This window comes from Puma concolor, chromosome A1, assembly GCF_028749965.1.
Source record: "Puma concolor isolate L17-30 chromosome A1, mPumCon1.1.hap2, whole genome shotgun sequence".
NCBI lineage: Eukaryota > Metazoa > Chordata > Mammalia > Carnivora > Felidae > Puma > Puma concolor.
The window spans coordinates 58,537,871-58,560,433 of NC_141667.1; the positions used below are offsets into that span (position 1 = coordinate 58,537,871).

The 22,563-nt window shown below is 35.0% G+C and overlaps 1 protein-coding gene across 11 annotated transcripts in view; it reads left to right on the forward strand.

Annotated features, from left to right (window-relative positions):
- The window catches only part of TENM2 (teneurin transmembrane protein 2), a 1,151,751-nt gene that overhangs the window by 274,458 nt on the left and 854,730 nt on the right, over positions 1-22,563 (forward strand). For 8 of the 11 annotated variants that reach the window (XM_086711354.1, XM_086710697.1, XM_086710377.1 and 5 more), the window contains exons 3-4: positions 3,043-3,117; positions 6,557-6,832. In XM_086711354.1, the coding sequence (XP_086567480.1) occupies positions 3,043-3,117; positions 6,557-6,832 (351 nt within the window). Of the gene's footprint in view, positions 1-3,042; positions 3,118-5,920; positions 6,085-6,556; positions 6,833-22,563 lie in introns of those variants that run through there. The other 3 variants (XM_086710580.1, XM_025924644.2, XM_086710827.1) reach the window with 2 other exon arrangements.

Sequence of the window (22,563 nt, forward strand, 5' to 3'; positions counted from 1 at the left end):
AGAATTTTAGTATACACAAGTATAAAACATTAAAATTCATAAGTAGTTTCTTCACTAGTTTTCAAAATTTTTATCAATGCATATACAGATATGTAGATTTTAGACTTTGAAAGTAATATTTTAGATAGTATTGGCAAATTTTTGGTAAGTGATTATTCTTTTTAGCTTGTGCATATCAATCATTGCTCAAATTTCAATGTAAGGTATCGATATTACATATAAGGTAGTAATCTGCTGATACATTTTGATTGATCAAAATTAAAAGTTATGTTTTATCACTTATAATTGCTATATTTTATTTGATAACTTTTTGCTGAAAAAGCTTAAGGCATCAGATAAAATTACTTCATTTCCTGTGATAAAAAAGAACTACAACATTGCAATTTATATCCTTTTCTTAAACACTTGTTAGAAAATTTGGAGTTTATACTCATTTCTGACTTGAAAATGTAGACTCTAACATTTGCTCAGGAAAAGTGACCCATGTTTATTTACAAGAGATTTTCTTTGTCTTAGGATAAATGATGCTAGAAAAAGGCCACTTAAAAACGGATTCAATTTTTAAAAAGAATCAATATTTCATATTAAATAGTAAAGATAATTTATTGTAACTTTGTCTTCAGAAAATAAAACTGATTATCAAAAGCATATTTGATTTTATGTTTAATACAATTTATTATTCGAACTATGCTATAATTATTCAAAAGGATATAGAATAACAATTTTTGTGGGAGGCATAATATACACATTTTATGGCAAAATTGCATGACTATATTATACATCTTTCACTTTACACTGAATTTTGCATCATAATCACAGAGTTGAATTTTGCAAAAAAAAAAAATTGATGAATTCATTAATTTTCCTAAGGACTGCTCATTAACCTTTTACTTAAATAATTAGCATTCCTCATTCAAGTTGAGATTTTCCTGATTCTTGGTATGATGAGTGATTTTTTTATTGTATCCTGGCTATTATGTTTTGAAACTCTGGATCTTATTTAAATCTTCTGTTTCAGCAGGACTCCTCTGCTACCAAGCCAGTGGGAAAAATGAGACACTGAGGCTTGCCTGCCAGGTGGAGGGGAAGGTCCAAGTCCCTCACTTGGCCTACTTTGACAAGGCAGGGGGTATGGATTGAGAAGTGATGCTCTCTTGCCCCTGAGCTGAGTGGGGTTTTCAGACTTTTCACTACGACTCTGAAGTTACCAACTTGGTTTAGAGGGAGAAGGGCACCTCTTTACTACAGTTCCTCCACAAATCCTTCAGTGGTGGTGAAAGGAAATTTAACATTAATTCTTCTCTGACACCAGCAGGGAGAGGAAGGGGTGCTTCATGACCACCCCACTGGGTGGAGATAGAAGTCCAGGATCCCCTTATAGCCACCAATAACACCTTTGTGTGGGGTGTCTGGGAAGGTTTATTCCTACTGGTTAAGGATGAAATTCTGGCTTACCACTCGATTCCATCCTGAGGTGTTTGTGGAGGTAAGAAAGGACCCTTAATTACAGTAGGCTTTACTCTGGGCTTTGTCTGCTTGCACTGGTGTTTTTAATCTGCAGATTTCTCCAACACCAGGTCTGGGATATATAAGGCAAAAAGAAACTCCAGGGAACTCACAACCATATCCTTCCTCAGGTCTCAGGATCCTAATAGGTCTATCTTCTTCTCAACCCTTTTTAAACTCTTTTTATGTGTTTTTATATGTACTGTTCAGAGGTTTTTAGCTGCACCTAGTGGGAGAAGTAGAGAGAAGTGAGGAATTTTATCTTGATCCAGAACTGGAAGTCTGTCAAGTCGTCTTTTGAAGAATCCACCATGCCAACATGTGTTTCTAGTTTTTCTTGTTAACAGGTTAATTCTGTTAGATAATGGTAATTACGTGGCCTTGCTTATGATCCTAGTGTTTTTTAGCATCACTTTTATTGACTTCATGGAAATCTGCATCTTCACAAGCTTTACAACTTAATCTCAAATTGGCACCATATTACTTTCTGTTATCACTAACTACCTGATGACATAGACGTTGATATGGTGGTTGATATGAGAAGAGATGCTAGCAGTAAGTGGATGGGGATGGAGGGGATTAATTTTATAAGTGATCATTAGTGACTGCTTTCATGTTTTCTTAGTAACTCTTACTTCTGTGTGTAGAATTTCATCTCTTAAATTCAGGGGACTTGCATAGTGAATATTTAGATAATAAAAGTTTTCTATATTGTACTCCTCTATTACTACAGTTAACTTTTATCTTCCTGCCCTCATAGTAGAAAATCTGTTCAAATGCTGACATTTCCAGTGCTATTTGTATTCCCTGGTATTACCATGACATGATAATTCTGACTTAGCGACATATGTGCTTCTCCTAGTTAAAGGTTATTTCAAAGTGTGAGAAGTTGGTAAAAACTTAGAAAATAAAGCCATGATCACAATGTGCTGGCATATCTTTCCTTTGAATTGTGTCCCCAAGCACAACTAGTTGGTCAATGGATGACTCTTGATATCTATTGCCAGATTTATCTCTAAAAAAGTTTTGGAGAGGATCTGGGTTACACATTGAGATTATGATCAAGAAAAAGACAACTTAAAGTAGAAGAGACTTCTCAAGAAAGTTATTTTTAAACACTTGTGTTCTGCTATCTTGATCCACCTAACAATTTTTTAGACATTGGGGTTCTCTCCCAACACCTTAAATTGTACTAAAATTCCATGATGTAAATACAGGTTTTGTGCAATCATTCATCTATAGAAATAGTGACTTTGGCCTTGATAATGTAGTATGAGGCCACACTGGGAAGTTTATTAGTAGCAACCATAAAACGTAGACCTGAAATGAAATGAGTTTGAAACATTATCTACATCCCCACTTTAATGTGATACCAGAGAGATTAGAGGCAGATGGAAGGTATTTCATGAATACTGAAATATTATGACTCTATCTTTCTGCAAGAAAGTAAAGAAGGAAAGAAATGTTGACTGTTTTCCACTAGAAATCTTAGCTTGGAGAATCACACAATGACTAGTTTCTCTCTTCCATTCAAAGCTGCCATGGAGCTTAATAAAGACATAATTATACAAGATGAATTAAAGCAAAATCAACCTTCCATCAATGAGCAAAGTAAGTGCAAAACAATAAGTTGGCATGGTGTTAAAATTCCCCTATACTATTTACATTCTGAGCTGAAGGGTATGACACAAAGGTTTTGTACTGTAAGACGAACTACATGAAAAATGTTTGTCTGAAATCAATGTATATAGAGGAATGTTTGGGAATGGTATGGTAAGAGCAAACTGAAGGGGGCCTGATAACTTCATGGAGCAAATTCATGGGCCCTCCAACTAGTGAGTCCACCACTAGCTGAACATCTGTTGAGCAAGCTGTAAAAGAATGAACAGTTGGACCACAGGATGACCTTTCATGGCTCCTTGTCGTTTTCCTATATAGTATTTATCACTCTATAAATTGTACGTTGTTTATGTGGTTCTTTGATTAATGTCTCTTTCCCGATTATACTGTAAATGTCATGGGCTCCATTTTTATAAGGCTCCCTGTTATATCCCCAATGCCTATCACAGCACCAGGAATGATAAATATTTGCTGAATGATATAATAAATGATATATCAGCTTTTCCTTTCCAATGTGTATGTGGCTCACCGGCTTCATATGTTAAGCCAGCACACTTGGGAAAGGCTTGGTCCAGAATCTGTCCCAGATACTTAGAATAGGATTCCTATTCTTTGAGTTAGTTGAGGACAAAAGGCACCTAACTAGGAATTGTGACCAATGGGTAACATTGGCGCACTGTGGTCCTACTGGAAGATGAAGATGAGGCGTTTAGAAGGTAATATTTTTGAGTAGTCTAGAGGAAAATTTTTCTGAATTTAGAGGAAAATCTGGCTTCCTGTAAGCCAGTGTGAACTTGGTTACTTTTTCCTGGTGAATTGAGAACAATACCTCCAATTTTCTTTACAGTGTTGTTTGTTTGTGGCTTTGGGGCTGTATGCTTAAAGCTGAAACTCTTGAACTCTACTTTTTTCTAACATTTGTGATTACTTTAAAAAATTATGCAAATTTTAACTAATTTATGATGATCTCAAGTTTGTTTTAACAGAAAAATAATATTTTAATTTCTTATCATCAAGTAAATTTGATAACCAAAGAAGGGAGACTATATTTATTCCATGTATTTCCATGCCCTAGGCTTATTGCCTATTACTTCAAGATTGAAAAGCACATGGGATGCTCTGAAAACTGAGGCTTCTTTTCCTCTCACAGATGTTTCTCTTTTCCTGAGGAGGTCTTTGAAGCTTGTTCCAGATAATGAGGTGTGGGAAAACCATCAGGAAAGTTGCCTTAATGCATACACACTCCATTTCAAATGGAATCATATAGCTTAAAATTCCCACATGTGGAATAAAAACATGTATGTTTTAGTTTGACGTGTTTTCTTTTATTGAAGGTAAAGGAAGCCTTATATTTCATGCCTGTCCAGAGCAAACATGAGCTCTAAAAACAAGATGGGAGAATGTTAATATTTAGTTTACTTAAGAATGAGATGATAAAAATAGAAAAGTATTTTAATATCAGACATACATGAACTTAACTTTTGTTTTATAGACTACCAAAATGGAAATATACATTTTACTGTACAATTATGAGACAATACCTAATTACCGAGGATGTAAACTGGAACAGAGTACACTGGGCAGAACAGCATTTGGGACCATGCTGGTGACAGTAAGGATGTCCCTCTTTCCTACCTAGGTAGCAGGAAGTTACCCCATTCCCACAGGAAATTTTGCTTGGGTTAGCTCTCCAATGAATAGGTTTCACTCTTCAGAGACATTTATGTATAAAATTGGGTTTGGTCCCATTTACACAGCTAAAGAAGGCTGTGGAACATCAACATATAGTAAAGAACGGAAAGTAAAACCTCAGAATAAAAATATATGTCTATTACAAAGTAAAGTCACACTAGGTTAATGCAAACAGCTGTTTAAGGCTTTTTAAAAATGAAAGCTAAGAAATAACATCATGTATTTGGAGTATCATAGAGGAGTTAAGTTATGTCATAAGTTTGGGGATATGATTGATAGGGACTGGCCCTAATATAATCAATGTACATAACATAAACCATGGCTTTGGTGTTATTTAAGGTTTTCTTCACTTAAAGCATTGAAGTGCATTTCTTCAGTGCATTTTCCCCCATTGTCCATAGCTTGAGTAAAGACAAAAAAAAAAAAAAAAATCAGCTTCATATATCAGTAAATAGAATGTACCGCATGACTCCGTCTAATTTTCATTGAAACCTTAAAATGTCTTTTAAGAAGCTGTAATAGTAAAGCACACACATTGATAGAGCATTCACTGTGCCAGAATGTTACAGGCTGGTTTTTGATTGAGATCATTTCACCTTGTAGAATGAGCAAAGGCTTGGAATTGGCAGATTAGCGGTGTATCTTGGATCTGCCACTTGCCTAAGCATGACCTTGGACACAGTATTTAACCTCTCTGTAAAATGCTCAACACCTAAACTGTTGGGCTATTATGAGATTTAAATGAGATTGAAAGCCTATCAACTGCCTGGCCACATGCCCAACACTGGTAACATATAAACGTTCAATAAATGCCTCTTTGCTTCTGCTTCCCATTTGTGCACACATTCATGCTCCATAGTTGAAACCTACTTGTGGTTCTAAGTTGTGTGAGCAAACAGACATTGTTTAATATCATTTAAAAACATGAGGACTGACTTTTCATCCCTCAGACGCTGAATTAAATAATACATTATATAGTTTATTAAAAAAAAAAAAAGAGTTCGGTGGGTATTATCACATAGAAGATACACAGTGATCCTGAGAGGAATTTAAGAGATTAATACCCAGATTTTACAGATGAGAAAACTGGGGCTCAAGGAGTAAGAGACTTGCCACAATGAGACTTACCAGTGGGAAGCTGGGACTGGTACCCAGGTCTCCTGGCCACCACTCACATTTATTGGAGGATTAAGGTTCTTTGACACGAAGACAGACTGCTCAAGGATCAGATCCATGTTTTGCTACAATCTAGATGTGTGACCTTGGGTAAGTCACTTAAATTCTCTGTTCCTCTGTTCCTCAGTTTCCTTACAAAATGATTACATAATATTATCTTCTTCATTAAGTTATTGTCACCTATAAAAATGTAAAATAAAAGTTGCAAACCAAAAGATGCCCAGAGCTAAGAAAGCGCTTGGTATATATTAGCTATTATTCTAAATCCAGTATTTTTTCCAGCTATGTGTGCTACCTAGACAACAGTAAATGCTGTAACATTTTTGAAGCAAAAGCTGAGCATTCTGGTTTAGGATTAAAGTTAATCTTAGATGTTTACTTTTTTGTTCTCAAATGTATCCCAATATCCTAAATACTCATGCTCATATATTCCTGTATAACATGGGAATCTGATATGTTTTTTGGATGGGAAAAGCATCCATCTGTTTTTTGTAAGAATACATTTTAACTTTGTAAAGCATTTCACAATTTATAATCGGTCTCTCTGTTGCTGTCACCTTAGGAACTAACTTCACCCTTGCGGAATTGGGAATGTGTGAGCCCTCCCCACACCGAAGTGGCTACTGTTCTGACATGGGGATCCTTCATCAGGGCTACTCTCTGAGCACAGGGTCTGACGCCGACTCCGACACAGAGGGAGGGATGTCTCCAGAACACGCCATCAGACTGTGGGGGAGAGGGATAAAATCCAGACGCAGTTCCGGCCTGTCCAGTCGTGAGAACTCAGCCCTTACTTTGACCGATTCTGACAACGAAAATAAGTCAGACGATGAGAACGGTAGGCCTGCTTCTTAAATACCTTTTAATGTTCTGGGTATGGCGCAATGTGGCGTTTGGGATGTCTGTGTTTTAATAAAGAGGAGTACAAAACCACTCATTTTCTTTGAAATTGACCTTGTCTATCCACTCTGAGCTCGGGAAAAATAAACCGGCAAACCTCAAGCACACAAGAAATGAGGAGAGAATTTTAAAATCACATTTCGATGATAACACAGTATTCAGCTATAGTCACTTGGTCTTATTAGCAAGTAAATTACATTGCAAAAGAGGCAACTTGATAAACTATGACCTATACCTAGAAAATGTCCTCTTGCCACAAGTTTCTAGGTCTTCGTATTGATTTCCCCTTCCCAGTAAATGGCAACCCGGGTTATTTTTTTTCATGAAGATCTCTTAAGAATCCTACCTTATCTTAGACTTTCATTTCCAGGCGGCAATGCCTCATATCCGTATTGAAGATCAAACCTGGAACAGATGCTCTGGAGTTTAATAATGACAAATAGGAAGAGACTTGTCTTCAAAAAAGTATTCTCTTCTGTGTTCACTTTCCTCCTTGGTACCTATGTAGGTTAATGGCTTCCCACATCTTCTGTCACAAATCACTATTGCTTATCCATCAGCTTTGTAGATGGGTTTTAATGAAACTTTGAAAATTAAATGCTTCCGATCATTAAGCAGTAAATATAGGGAAGCCTCGGCAAGTCATTAAAGAGATAAGGTGCTTATTTCTGGATTTCTTAGTGACTCAGAACTGTGTTTAGTTAAAAACATCTCTTAAAAGATAAATTGCATTAGGTACAGTTGATTTATGAAGAAAACATCAAATGCTATGCGATTTGTTATGAATATATTGTGTGTTTGCGGAAAGAATTACCATTAAACTGTTTACAAACAGATCAGTTAAGAATGTTTATGTAAAATATTATAAACTTCTACTAGAGCAGCTTTAAGTATTTTCTTGCATTTAAAAGAAGAAAAAGAAATTCACAGGCGGACAGCTTGTTGTGAATGCAAAAGCATGGCTAAATATCGTTTAATCTCAAAACTGTGTTGAAAATACATCATTTCCTGGGTAAGTCGCATATATCCAAAAAGATGTCACTCTGTTGCATTTTAATTTGTGTTTAATTTGGAAATAATTTATTCTATAGTGGGGACAAGGAGATGTGTCTTACTTATGCCTCCGTTCGTGTAGCTAATCAAGGTGCACACTCAAGGAAAAATCTGTACTTGACTCATTTTGAATTTTAACAAAATTTTTGACACTTGGCACATTCAACACTCTAAGGCACTTATCTGATAGGAAATTAACTTTTGGAAGTTTTCATAAAGGCATACATTGAATCCATTTACTGATGTACTTTTTCAAGTCTGTGTGTGTCCAATACTATTTAAATGGAAGTAGTTTGATTGCTTAATAAATAAAATCACTTGTTATCCAAGCATATATGGCACATTTTAACAAGGTCTTTTGGCAAATCTTCCATGGTGGTATTCTCACTGGTCTCGTGGGAACCATCTCTACAAAATTTAAACATGTTGGTAGAATCTGCACCCTCTCTTTTAAAATCTATATACATGTTAAAAACTTAATAAAGAGAGTTTTTTAGTGAAACAAAGGGAGCAAAAAACGCTTGCCTTGAATTTACCTAGAACTGTTATGGGTAGGAGAACTTTATAATTAATAATGTATTTGGTAGACCAAAAGTAGTCTCTTTTTTCCAGTATTCTTTAAGGCATCATATATGAACAATTTCCACCTTTGGGGAGTCTATATAAATCCCTATATTTGGGTAAAAAATAAACCCTTGAGTCTAGTGTCTCGAGATTTTCCTGTAATGCTAGTTATAACGCAGTCAGAATTGCATAAAGAAATCTGTACTTGAAAGTACTGAGAGACTCTTTTGTGCCTGCATCTGGCAGAGCACAAAAGAGGTAAGGAAGCCAGAGTTCAAGCTTAGGCGTTAGAGGGTTATTTTAAAAATGTACAGATAAAATGTATGTCCTTTTCTCTCTTCGTTAAAAATTTTCAGCATTCCACATATTCCCAAGATGTACATAATGCATGTTCTGTTCTCATTTGGGGCCAAAAATAAAAATAAGAGATTTTGCACGTCCCATCATAAACTCATTAAGCAAATAAAAAGTGAGTTGTGAGCCACTCTGCAGGCTGAGGTGTTAACTTCAGTAAACTTCTCGTTCTTTCTTTTTGACAAATTCTGTTTAGCTCACAAAGAAATCAATGCATTTTCACATGACTGATTTTATGAAGTTTGGGAATGTATTATCATATAGATTGACAGTTGCCCCACTGGTTCCACACCACAGCGTGGACACTTACAAAGCCATCATTAATTTCTCACACTTGTATCCTGCAATGGCTTCCTCCATAATAAACATGCTGTCCTTCAGAACCAAATCAATAACCTTTTAGGTATGCCTCTCCTGAAGAGGAAGTTAAAGAATCTATACTTTGAGAAAGAAGTTCTCGGATTCAATTTTAGATTTTAAAGATAGGTGCTCACAAAATGAATTTTTTCTTTGTATCCCATATATTTTCATTTCATTTTCAAGGTGGGATCTTGGGGGTAACTCGATGTTCACAGTGCTTATTTAAACATTGCACTTAAAAATTCCAATTGTGGTTTTGCTAAGCAGAGTTAGAATGCAAAAGCAGATCTCTAAAACCAAATTCTCTTTCTGTAGTGTGACACAGGTAACCAACCTTCAGACTAGTGTAATAAAAGCCTTTCCTGCCAAGAGTTCTTCCTGCATGCTACTGTGACAAAAATGATCTAGTAACCTGGTAACTTGAAAGTCCCATCACACTGAACACATGATAAATTTATTCTTTTTTTTTTTTCCTTTTTTTTTCCTTTTTCTTCACAGCCTTGCATCTTATACTCAGTTTGGCCACCAAGTTAACATTGTGTTGGTTTTACTTGCTTTAAATAAATACACCTCTCAGGCCCATGTGGTTTTAACAGGTTCTTTGACTCTGTCTTTAAGTTAAAGATGGCATGGTTAGAAATGGCAGTGAGAGTTCAGAACAGCAAGGCCAAGTTTTTGCTGCTGTGTAATTTGACTGCATCTATAGAAATGGCTTTCTCAGTGACTTTAAATTAGAATCATCCCTTTTTTGGGGTAATAAATGTCCCATTTAAAGTATGTCCTCTCTTAGGCCCTTTGTATCACCTGAGTTATGGAGAAAATGGGGCAGTCACTAATACACAAGAATAACTAATTGCCTCTTTAAAAATGCAGAATAGCACACACTGTAAAAAATTCGGTCTGTGTACTCTTGACTCCCTTAGGCAATATCTTCACCTTGGGGACTTAAAAATATCCTTGAGTGGGTTTTTTTTCCAACATAATTCTAGTTTTAGTTATTTTATTAGAAATCCATAAAGAAAAAGAAAACTCAAAGGAAAGAAGCTTGTCTGTGGAACAGAGAGCCAGAAATTAGAGAAAACTAAATCTGGCCTTGGATAAAGAAGAAAATTAGCCTTCCCTTTACCTTCTCTGTTTCCACCCAAAGTAAATAAAGACAATGTTCATTTTCATTTCTTGTCAATTGGGAAATTTATAATTCTCATAATGTACTTTGAGGTTGAAAATACAAATGTTGGGTTAATTTCATTGCATTTTGCAAAATGCATTTATAAAACAAGCTGGCTCTTGGCACATAATGGATTTGTGTAAAGTGTGTTTGGGGAACACAGGTTGTATTAGATTGTGAGTCCTGTTGGCAGAGGTCTGCAGCGTTCCTGTCTCTTCCTGAGGGCTTGAACACACCCAGGTACTCTCTGCATGTTAATTGAGTCCGGAAGACAGAACTCTGAGGGGAGGAAGGATTTTTCCTTAAAACCAGGAAGAGTATCTATAGGTTATTGCCACCAACCGCAGTGCGTTCATTCATCATGTGAGGTGAGTTTCTCAAGTCTTCTTTTCTCTTCACAAAGCAGCCCCTAGATAAATTCGTTAGAGTAGCCTATATGTATGCACATGTAAGACCTGCTACCAGGTTTCTCTTTCTGCCACACTCTATTATGCTTGCATACTCTTGAATTTATTTTGTGTTTTATAATCCACTGTACTCCTTTCTTCTTCCTTATCATTGCACATATAAAATTTACAGAGAATGCTTGGAACAGATGTAAAAACTTACTATAAGCACCAGATAATTATAGCCAAAGGCTCATATTTTGCTCTTAAAGTTGGGAGTAAGAATAGTAAATGAGCTACAGAAATATAGTAATACTTGACTGTGCTTTCGATGTTGATACAGGGATGATTTCTTTTCCAGCCAAACTTTATAGAAAAAACTTTCCATGGAAAAAAATACTGTCTCGATTCCTTAGAAACAAAACAAAGGAAAACAAAAAACATGGAAGAAAACAAAACAAACTTTAAATCCATTTTGATGACAATTATTCCAAATTGTGTTTTTAAGCTTTCTTTTTTATTCTTGCAAATTTGAAAGAGTAATATTTGTAAGGAATGTGAAATGAATCGTCCATGGATTGAAAAATAAAAGACAGGAGAAAAAAATATCACCTGTCAAAAGATTCTTGGTCTACTCCTATATGAAAGGATGCTATGATTTTAATAACTGCTCAATTCCCTAAAAGTTCAGATATCAGAGGAGAGGCACCTTATTTTGCAAAAAGTTTGTTAATGAGAGTCTTAAATATATGGTTATCACAATGCTAAAAAACAACTGATAATAATGTAGAACTAGATGCAGAATTTAGGAAGATCACATTGTCACATTGCTTGGTACATTAAAAAGAGGGACTGATAAGTTTTGCAGAGGGACCTGTCCAAGACTTTAAAGATTTAGGTTTTTGGCAAATGGAAGCGATGCTTACGTTACTTGAAAGTAGAACAGAGGACTTGAAAGAGTGTCAATACTGCATGTTCCAGATTATAAACTTTAGTGGCATGGTTTTTAGTTATTTATATATTTCTTTCTTTCCTTTGGTGGTTGCTTTCATGTTTGTTAATGCTCCCGGGGGCTATCAAGGAATGGCTCCATTCAATAAATACAATAAATAAAATGAAGCACTAAGCCTTACTTTTGGCAAGGGCAGCCTGATTATTACACGTGTAATCTCTAGGCCTACGGGGAGACATTGGGCTTGGTGGATAATCATTTGGTTTTAAGCTGCTGAGTTCCTGATATCTGTACTTTCACTTCAGTTATGCAGCAAAGGCAGTCACTGGGTGAGAGGCAAACTGTTCTTGTCACTTCACCCCCAGAAGCCTCTTCACTCAGAAAACTCTTCACTTTTTTGCTTATTGTTCAGTCACTTTTTAGTTTAGTTGTTGTTTGTCAAGGTTCAAATTAAATTTAAATTTGGGAGAGAGATGCAATCACGTATTAAAGCTGTAAATAAAATGGGTTAAAGCCAAGGAAGTTGATAGTATAAATTTTCTACAGACAACTGTATCCGGATGAACCTGTGCAAAATAAAATGTGAAGCAAAAAGCATTTGCAAAGGTGTATGCCAAGTAAGGAGACATTTCATTTACCCATTCTGAAACTAGGACACAGTGAGGGGAAGGAGAAAATTTCAAGTAATAGATTTGTAAGCAGGATAGAAATTGCAGATATGTAGGTATTATGTACAAATGCTTATACCTGAAGCTAAAAATGTTACTTGTGATTTAATGTTTAGTATTATTCAGCACTAGCCAAAAGAACTACCTTGAAGATTGTCCTTCCCAGTTTCCCTAAACTCAGTTTGAGGAATGTTAAAGGCATCAAAGGTCAAGGGAAGAGATTCACAGAACAGTCATTAACCTAGAGGTTATGAACTGTAGTTCATGAGTTGTTTTATTTGGTCATTCCAATGTTTAAAAAATTTGACATTACTAACCAACAATTTTAAGTAGAAGTTTTTATTGTTGGCTTCTCTTGAAATGTACAAGGTCCAGTAATGCTTGTCCAGCTTTCCTTCAGGATGAATTGGGTTAGAAATACTAACCATAGTGGCTCTAGATGGGCCCATGTCATCTGATTTACCTGAGCTCCCTTCAATGTACTCCACTTATTTAAAGTATGCTTAGCTTTTGGAGCACTCAAGTTACCAACCTTGACTTCTATACAAAATTCTGGGCAACCAGAGGTGATGAAAATGGTAGAAAGAAAGCTAGAAACAACGTTAGCTTAATTTAACATGTGTTTAAAATATTGATGTTGCTTGTTTTTTTTATAAGTTTGACTCACTTGTAAAATGGGCTTAATTTTGCTTTACCATATTTCTGAAGTAATTTTAAGGTATTCTGATGAGATTATACAAATGAAAATAAATTTCATTTCAAAATTAAGAAAATAATTATATGCATGTGGGAAGGGAGGGGGAGTGGATGATTCGCCCTCCCTATCTTCTGCAGTGCTAAAAAAATTAAAGTCAGAACTTTTGATTTCAACACATATACTGAAAGCCATTTCAATGTAAAAGTATCTGGGTGGACTTTTAGGAAATAGATGGAGGGAGAACCTACTTTAAAAACTTTAGCTATTTCAGCTGATTGAGGAAAACCCCAGGGCTTTATAGGAGGAAGCCATTTAAAGAGGAGGAAAATGACTTTGTTCTAATTATGCTCAGTTTTGATCAGGCAAATGGTTTATGGAGTCTGTTACAATGAAGTGAAAGACAATAAAGCAAAGGCTAGAAGAGAAAAATGCAGTGATATACAAAGACCTCCAGTGCCTCAAAAGAGAAGGACTTGGAGCGATGTTGGATAATGCTGAGTTGGGAACAAGAACTGGGAACAGTGCTGCACAAACTAAGAAATGCTCTTCTACAAGTGTATCAGCAGGATTCCTGAGTGTTATTCAGAGGTGGCTTTTGCTCACACACAATGTAGTATACTGCCAGTTCTCTTAGCATCCCAAGGGTATTTGTGAAGGAGAAAAAGTAATTGAAATTCAAGCATGTTTACTAATGGAAGGGGCTGAAATATCCAAGTTGACGTTCTTTGAGAATTCCATTCATGGACATTTACCCTGGCCTGAGGAGAATAGGAAAAGACTGACACCACAGCGATATCTCTCCTTGGCTTAAACATAAAAAAGAGGGTCATGGACTTACATAGAGCATCTAGACACAGGAAGAGGATTGGAATGTATTTCTTTATTCTATGCATGAAATATGCTACCACACATTCACTGACCCTAAAAGATCTTTGAAATGAATTTTAAAAATAAAGAAAATTGGTATTTAGAAAGTTATGCATATTGGTGAAATATGTATATTTTAAAATACACACATACATGATGCTGATAAAACTATGTTCTTGTTTTTATTTAGAATTGATGAAAAGTAGCTAAGTAATCTCAGATGAGAAGACACTTTAATTTGGAGGATTCCTATTTTATTTCTGAAAAGATTTAAGGAAGGGCTGCTAGATAGTCAGCATTACACAAGACCATAGCGTGTGTCTTTGTATGTCTGTGTCTGCTTAAGTTCATGGCGGGAGGAGTTCAGTTGGGATGAGGGTTATTATTGAGAAGGACAGACATCAAGAAATACAAATTGACCAGAGTCCAGGGAGATGGCAACATAAGGCCATATACGAAAATGCCCAATTGAGTACTGTCAACTTTTGGTAGTGTACAGTTTTAGAGGTGAGAGAGAAGGGAGGCCTACGCTGACCCTCTTTTGACTTGACCTCTGTTGGCCCTCTAGGACCAATGTGCCTTCCCCTTAAAGACTCAAGGCCACTGTTCCAGTTATGCTTTCCTATCCACTCAAGTCAGAATGCACCTAAAAGTACCCACTTTCTCTCTGTTCCCTCATAAGAATTCTTGCCTCCTGGGAGTTCTCAGACCCAGTTCTCCTGGGTCTGTCAGAGATACGGTGTTTGATTTGGTGGGAAGGCTGATTTATTTGCAAAACATAAAATATATTCTTCTATGTCCTTCTTCCATTCCCAGCCCTGACCTCTGCCCTCAGGACTTTAGGATCAGTCACAGCATCAGTGAGCTCATTTCTTTATTATTTCATTCTGCCCTCTTGTTAAAATTAGTGGGATTAGGTTTTCAAAATCTGATTTGAGCATCAAGGCTCATTGGGGTACAGAAAGATATGAAAAGTTCTGTTTGTATTTGCTTTTCTGTTCATTTCTCCTTTAAAATTTCTATTTTTGAGTATGTTTTATCATGCATATATTAGTATATATACAAACACACATATATGATAGATTATATAAATGCAAAACTATATACATTGGATTTGTAGCCAAAAGTTTTATATTGATATGGGCTTGTGACAAAATGTTAAGTGAATATTGTTTTAGACATTTTATTTCCCAGGAGATGAAGTCTAAGGAGCCAGACTCCCCTTGGAATATGTGGATAATCCATTATCTTGTGGCAACCTGTTAGATTGTCTTTCTTGTTGTTCATAGCTATCTGTACTGATCATACCTTATTATTTTTTTGAGTTTCTATTTTCTTCTCTCAATTCCTTGTGTCAACTTTCACTTCTTATATGGATAGATAAAAATATGTACTTTACTGTTTATTGAAGAAAGCAAGCACCTCTGTACATTTATAGAGAAATTTCCATCTACTCTCGGTAGGGAAATAAGAAAATAAACATTGCATGTGTCAGCAGACTGTTATAATAGGGGCAGCTTTGAAGAGTGGAGTTTTAATTAGGTTATAAATGAGAGAGTTTATACGAGTGGAAATGAGATGATGGATATCCCAAATGAATTAAAAACAATTGGTATGGTAGCTGGAGAATAAGGGAAGATATGTAAAAATGATGATGATTTTTCAGGAATATTTTTTCCATAAAATTCCGACTCTAGTCAGACTAATGGGAACATACTGACTTTTATTAGACAGTAGTAGAAATATATCAGTAGATATGTAGGGATCAGATGATCAAGAATGCTGACTTTCACCCTAAGGAAATAAGGTCTGTCCAAGAAGTCATGAGAAAATTACTGAAAGTTTCTTTCAGCAGAGACTTTTCTGTTTTAGAAAGTATCTAATTAAAGTGCACATGCATACACACACATACACACACACACACTCACACACACACACACACACACACACACACACAGGTGTTTGGACAGAAAGGTAACAAAATTAGAAGTGGCGATATCAGAGAAGGAAACAGTAATCCAGGTAGAAGGTCTTAAAAAATCAATCCCTGGATTACAGAGATTTTGATTCCTGCTTCTTGGTATTTCAAGTGGAGAAATTAACCCCTAACTAGCAGATGAATGTTGGATATAATTAAAATACTAAAATTTGAAAAGCATCTAATTTGAAGCTCTTGGAGTATAGGAAATATTCTTGACATTTATCTGTTATGCTTATGCATACAATACCGTGTTACAACAGCCATAACCCAGCATTTATACTACTTAATCAAATGATTAAATAATAGCATCAAATAGTGCTATGTACAAGGAAGATAGGTCATAACATTATTTTTATAGGAACATTCAGTGTGTTGTAGTTGACTAACAGTTTCTTAAAGATGCTTTCTGTTTCTGTATCCTTATTGCTTCTGGAGTCCTGTATTCATATACTTTATTATAATCTCTGTAACTTCATTTGGGTCTCTCTTCTCATCCCTATACTTGTATTTTTATCTCTCAGATCTTTTAAAAACCAGATTTGATGTGAATATATTTATTTTTCTTTCAAGCTTTCTACCTGTCTGTATTACTCTCACACTTTCTACCTATCTGTATTACTCTCACGCTTTCTTTTTCATCAAGTTCATCCTTTAATTTTAATTCTCTCATGTTTAAAATTTAGAGTATATTTTGTTAATTTTGTCTAACTTTGAGAGCGTGTGAGCTGAAAAGAAGGGGCAGCGGGAGAGAGAGAGAGAATCTTAGCAGGCTCATGTTCAATGCAGAGCCCTCTTCAGGGCTCCATCCCACAATCCTGTGATCATGACCTGAGCCAAAATGAACAAATGGATGCTCAGATGGTGCCTCATTTTTGTCTAACGTTTTAAGATAAGTACTAAGTTTTGGTACTTTCAGTCTTCCTTATTTAATAAGAATAAATAGATTAGCCAAGTCCCATAGGATGTGATACAAAGTAATGTCCTTTTCCTTGCTCTCTAAAGAGTCCTAGCAATCTGGACTCTTGAAATAAATCCCAACATTACCAACCTTTCATTTTAGTAGTAACAATTATTGAAGGCCAAATTTTTATTGTTAATATTTATGATGTCTATAGTAAGTATATATATTATATGGTTACATATATTAACATATTAATATATAATACATAGATATAGGAATATACATATGTGTAAAACATATAACATAAGCTTGTAAAATATATGAAAATATATGTGTGTATGATATTAATATTTTTACAGAGTTGGCATCACAATTTGCATGCCCTATGTAGCCTTAATTTTTTTTAGTAAATATAATCATTTTCCCATGGCATTCAGTATTTTCCATAATAATTAAGGGGTACATAGTGCTCCTTTAGCATAATACCTTTTTTCAAATTTCTTTCACTTATTTATTTATTTATTTTTAGAAGCTGTAAAGAACAATGTGATGAATAAAATCCTTATAGCTAAATTCCAGTGCACATTCCTAATTCTCATCCTATAATATATTCATGAAAAACTTAGACATACATGGTTATCCAAAATTGTAATTCTCTTCCGCTAGTTTCCCAACAGGAAAGTTGCCCCTTGCTCCGGCACTGTGTTAGCATCATGTGGGCACACACAGTATTGGTCAGGAGTCACTGGAAACTCTCCCAATATTTTTTCTATTTCTTGATGAAAATATATTTTTTCTGTTTTTCATTTACTTGAATATGAGTGAGGCTGAGTGACTTTCCATGTGTTTATTGAATGTTTATATGTCTTATTTTATGTTTTGTATTTCTTCTCCAGATGAGAAGATGTTGGATTATGCTCACTTTTTTTTTTTTTTTAGTTTTTTTTATGATGCCTACAGTAATCCCAGAATAAGTCCTATTGTACTTTGTTCTTGATAATATAGTTGAAAATGTTCATTTATAGGTGTGAAAATCACTGGGTTACATTCTCAAAATTATGCAACTTATTTCCTATAGGGTGGAACATCATATATGTGTATACACATGTACACACATACGCGTACATATATACATACATAGGCTTGACCTGGAGATCTCAGAAATCCATTTAATTCATCAGTCTAAAGCTAGAAAACTATTTAAAATGGTTGCATCGACCAAAGGGGGGAAAAAAACAACTAGCTCTTTGTAGGATAAGACATATTAAATATTTTAGCTGTTGTTCAGAATGTGGGACTTTATTTCAGATTGTTAATTTATAACAAACCAAGGACAGAATTGCATTCCACATGATAAAAGGAAATTCACATCTGCTAAGACAATCTGCAAGGCACCTTGAGGAGATAGAATTGAGTAAATGATGTATTAAATATTCTTAAAACTTTCTCCATCTATATGGTGCCTTTGATTCAATGAGGATAGTAATCATAAACACAGTGGTATCCCAGCTATTGGTATTTTTACAAAATAGGTAGTTTTGCATGAAAGATAAATATCTCAGTACATTAAGAAAAATCTCTGAAAATAATCATGTGGAAGCAATTACTATTATAATAAGCATATGGCTCTACTAATATAGAGTGTTGCTTAATAATTGATGTTATAGAAATAAAAGAGTAGAAAAAGTTCTATATTCTGGAGCATCCCTTTGTACATGCAGAATGGAAAAGGCCCTAGTGAAATGCAGAATAATTAAGAGAATACAAGCTGTCTTCCACTTCCACTGATACACATTTATGGCTATGAACAAAAGGCACATTGGGAAGGCAGGAAGTATACAAATCAACTTAATCTGTCCCTCTGTGGTATTTCACGCCCTCCACAAAATAGTCCAATTTTATGTTTTTAGCCCTTGCTCCCACTTCTCCTCTAAATATATTTTCGGATCTAGTCCAACTGGGCTGTGTATTTTTTCTAGAGCATACTCTTTCCTCCTCTGAGTCTTTGTACTGTTGCCTTTGCTTTGACTGCTATCCCAAATCTACACATCAATAATATTCCCATTAACATCAAAGAATTATCTAAGATGCCAAGTCCTCTTAGACTTGGAATCAAGACCCTTCTAGTCTCTTTAACTATATGTGAATTTCCACACCTCTGAATTCTGTAGCATTTCATTTATCCATTTCTTTTGGAACTTGGGAGAAATTGTGTAGCCTTTGGGGAAATGGTATAGTCTTTACCAAGGTAGAGAAGCAAATGATTTGAAATTCATTTGAAAGATAAAATATACAGTACTTGATGATGGTTTGAATGTAGGAAATGATGAACAAGAGATATCAAGGATTTTTGTCTTTAGCAATTGGATGGATACTTATGTACGAAAATGGGAATCCTTGGAAAGGATATAATTGAGGGGCTGACCAAGAGTTCCATTTTGGATGTTGCTATGTAACACAATACATTCAAGTAGAAAGGTAATGTCAATAATTATGTAATTGTTAAGAATGGGACCTAGAGGAGAGCTCTGAACTGGAGACATCACTTTGAGAATGAACATCAGAATAGTGGTTTATAGATTATCTCTGGAAGTTGAGCTTATAAGGAGAAAGACAGAGAAATAAGAGTAGATGTCCAGGAGCAACCTCTGAATAGCTCTTAATAGTTGGATAGAAGACAAAGAAAAGGCATACTGGTTTGCACCTGGTAGTTCTGTATCCATTTTTGCTTATATAATTTTCATTAGGGGTTCCTAATGGTTTCTAATTTTGGTGTGTCTGCATATTCTCTCAATCCAAAATCTTTTTTTTTCCCTCTCCATTACTGCTGTTTTAATTAAAGGGGGAAAAACGGGAAGAACTTATCCATTTCAGGGAGAAATAAATTAATTTAAAAACAGAGAGTAGGTCAGGAACATAAATGAGAATGGCTTCCCCATATGACTGGTAAACTGATCTCTAGGGCAATTTAAATATATTAAGTAATGATTAACAACAAGTATAAACATTTGCTACATTCAAAATATTTATTGTGTACCTATTATGTATTGTGCTTGGGATGTATCAGTAACAAACTAGAAAGAGATTATGACCCTCTTGAAACTTAAATTTTACTTGGAAATATAGACCATAAAAATGGAGAGAGAGAGAGAGAAAGAAAGCAAGGGAGGAAAGGAAAAGGAGGGAGAGAGGAGACAAAGAAAGAAGGAAGGGGAAAGAAAGAAGTAAATAAAACACTATACTAAAAACTGATAAATGCTATAAGAATTAAAATAGGAGTATGTGGTTGTACTTTTGCAGTATTAAATAGACTGGGGAATGTCGGAGAAGGCTTCTTTGAAAAGGCGACATTTGAACAAACCAAAACTTAAAGGAGTCAAAGAATTAAGTTGTGAAAGACTATGCAGATTTCTGGGGATGTGGCATCCCAGGCAAATGAAAGAGCTAATTCAAAAAGTTTAATTCAGGAATATTCGTGGTGCATTTAAGGAAATTGAAGGGATTGCATCAGAAAGCAAACTGGGAAGAATAGTAGGACGTGAGGACAGAGGCAGAGCTAGGTCATGTAAAGCATCATAGATAATTTTCATTTGTGGTTTTATTCTGAGGAAAATGGATATCCATGCAGAGTTTTGAGCATAAGAGTGACATGATCTGATTTCCTATTTAAATATCCTATTAAATATCACTCTGGCTATTATGTTTAGAATGGAGTGAAAGGGGCAAGGGTGAGACCAGTTAAGGGGCTATTGTGGTAACCAAGACAAGAGATGACAGTATCTAGGACCAATGGATGTGATGATAAATTGTCTGATTCTCAATATATTTTGAAGGTTGAGGTGGTAGTTTTTTCAGATATATTAGCTGGGAAGTGTGTGAAAAAGAGAAGTAAAAAATGACTCCCAAATCCTCTGCTTGTTTTGTAATTATCTGGTTTTTTTTGTTGGTTGGTTGGTTGGTTTGTTGGTTTATTGGTTTTTAGTTGTTATTATTGTTTTCCTACTGAGTTGTAGGACTTGTTTCTTTTTTTAATATTATCCCTTATCAAATATATGACTTGCAGATATTTTCTCCCACTACATAGACTGCCTTTTCATTCTGTTGATATTTCCTTTGCTATGTAGAAGCTTTTTAGCTTGATATAGTCCCATTTGTCTAGGTTTTTTTTTTATTATTATTATTTTAATGTTTATTTATTTTTGAGAGAGAGAGAGCACACAAGTAGATGAGGGGCAGAGAAAGGGGGACAGATTATCCGAAGAAGACTCTGCACTGACAGCAGCAAACCCAATGTGGGGCTCAACCTAATGAACCACATGATCATGACCTGAACTGAATTCAGATGCTCAACCTCCTGAGCCACTACATGTGCCCCCCCTCCACCAGTTTGTCTAGTTTTGCTTTTGTTGCCTGTGATTTTTGTATCATATTCAAGAAATATTGCCAAGACTAATGCCATGATTTTTTTTTGTTCTTTTCTTCTAGGCATTTTATAGTTTCAGATCTTATTTTTAAATCTTTAATCCATTTTAGTTGATATTGTGTGTAGCATAAATTTTCAGTTTCATTCTTTTGTGTATGGATATCCAGTTTACCCAACACTGTTTCTTACAGAAACTGGCCTCTCCCCATTGTATATTCTTGGCATCCTTGCTAAAAATCAGTTAACCATTTTTGTGTGGGTTTATTTCTGTTCTGCCTCATTTGTCTATATGTCTGTCTTTACACCAATACTGTAATGTTTTAATTACTGTAGTTTATATTTTGGTATCAGGAAATGTGATGGCCCCAGCTTTGTTCTCAAGATTGCTTTGGCTATTTTGGTGTTCTTTGTGGTCCATATGAATTTTAGGATTTTTTTCTATTACTGTAAAATTATCATTGGGATTTTGAGAGGAACTGCATTGAATCTGTAGACTGTTTTGGGTAGTAAGGACAATTTTACAATATTGTTTTCAGTCCATGAATAAGGGGCGTCTTGCCATTTATTTCTGTCTTCTTTAATTTCTTTTATCAAAATTTTGTAGTTTTCAGCATATACATCTTTTACCTAATTGATTAGGTTAATTCCTAAGTATTTTATTATTTTTGATGCTACTATAAATGTAATTATTTTCATAATTTCCCTTTCAGTTAGTTTATTGTTAGTGTGTAGAAACACAACTGATTATTCCATGTTGATTTTGTGCCCTTCAGCGTTGCCAAATTCATTTGTTTGATGCAGGATTTTTGTAAAGTCTTTAGAGTTTTCTGCATATAAGAATATGTCATCTGCAAATAGATAATTTCACTTCTTCCTTACCAATTTGGGTGCCTTTAATTTCTTTTTCATGCCTAATTGCTCTGGCTAAGATTTCCAGTACTATGTTAAATAGAAGTATTAAGAGTGGGTATTCTTGCCTTATTTCTGTTCTTAGAGGAAAGATTTCAGTTTTGCCAAAGAAGATATACAAGACAAAAAGTATATGAAAATATGGTCAACTTTACTAATGATCAAGGAAATACAGATAAAAGTCACCATGGGATATCATCTCACACTTGTTAGAAAGGCCATTAGCAAAAAAAAAAAAAAGTGTTGGCAAGAATGTGAAGAAATTTGAACTGTTTTACACTATTGGTAGGAATAAAAATGCTGTAACCTCTGTAGAAAACAGTATGACATTTCCTCAAATAATTAAAAATAGTGTTGCCATATGATCTGGCAATCATACTTTTGGC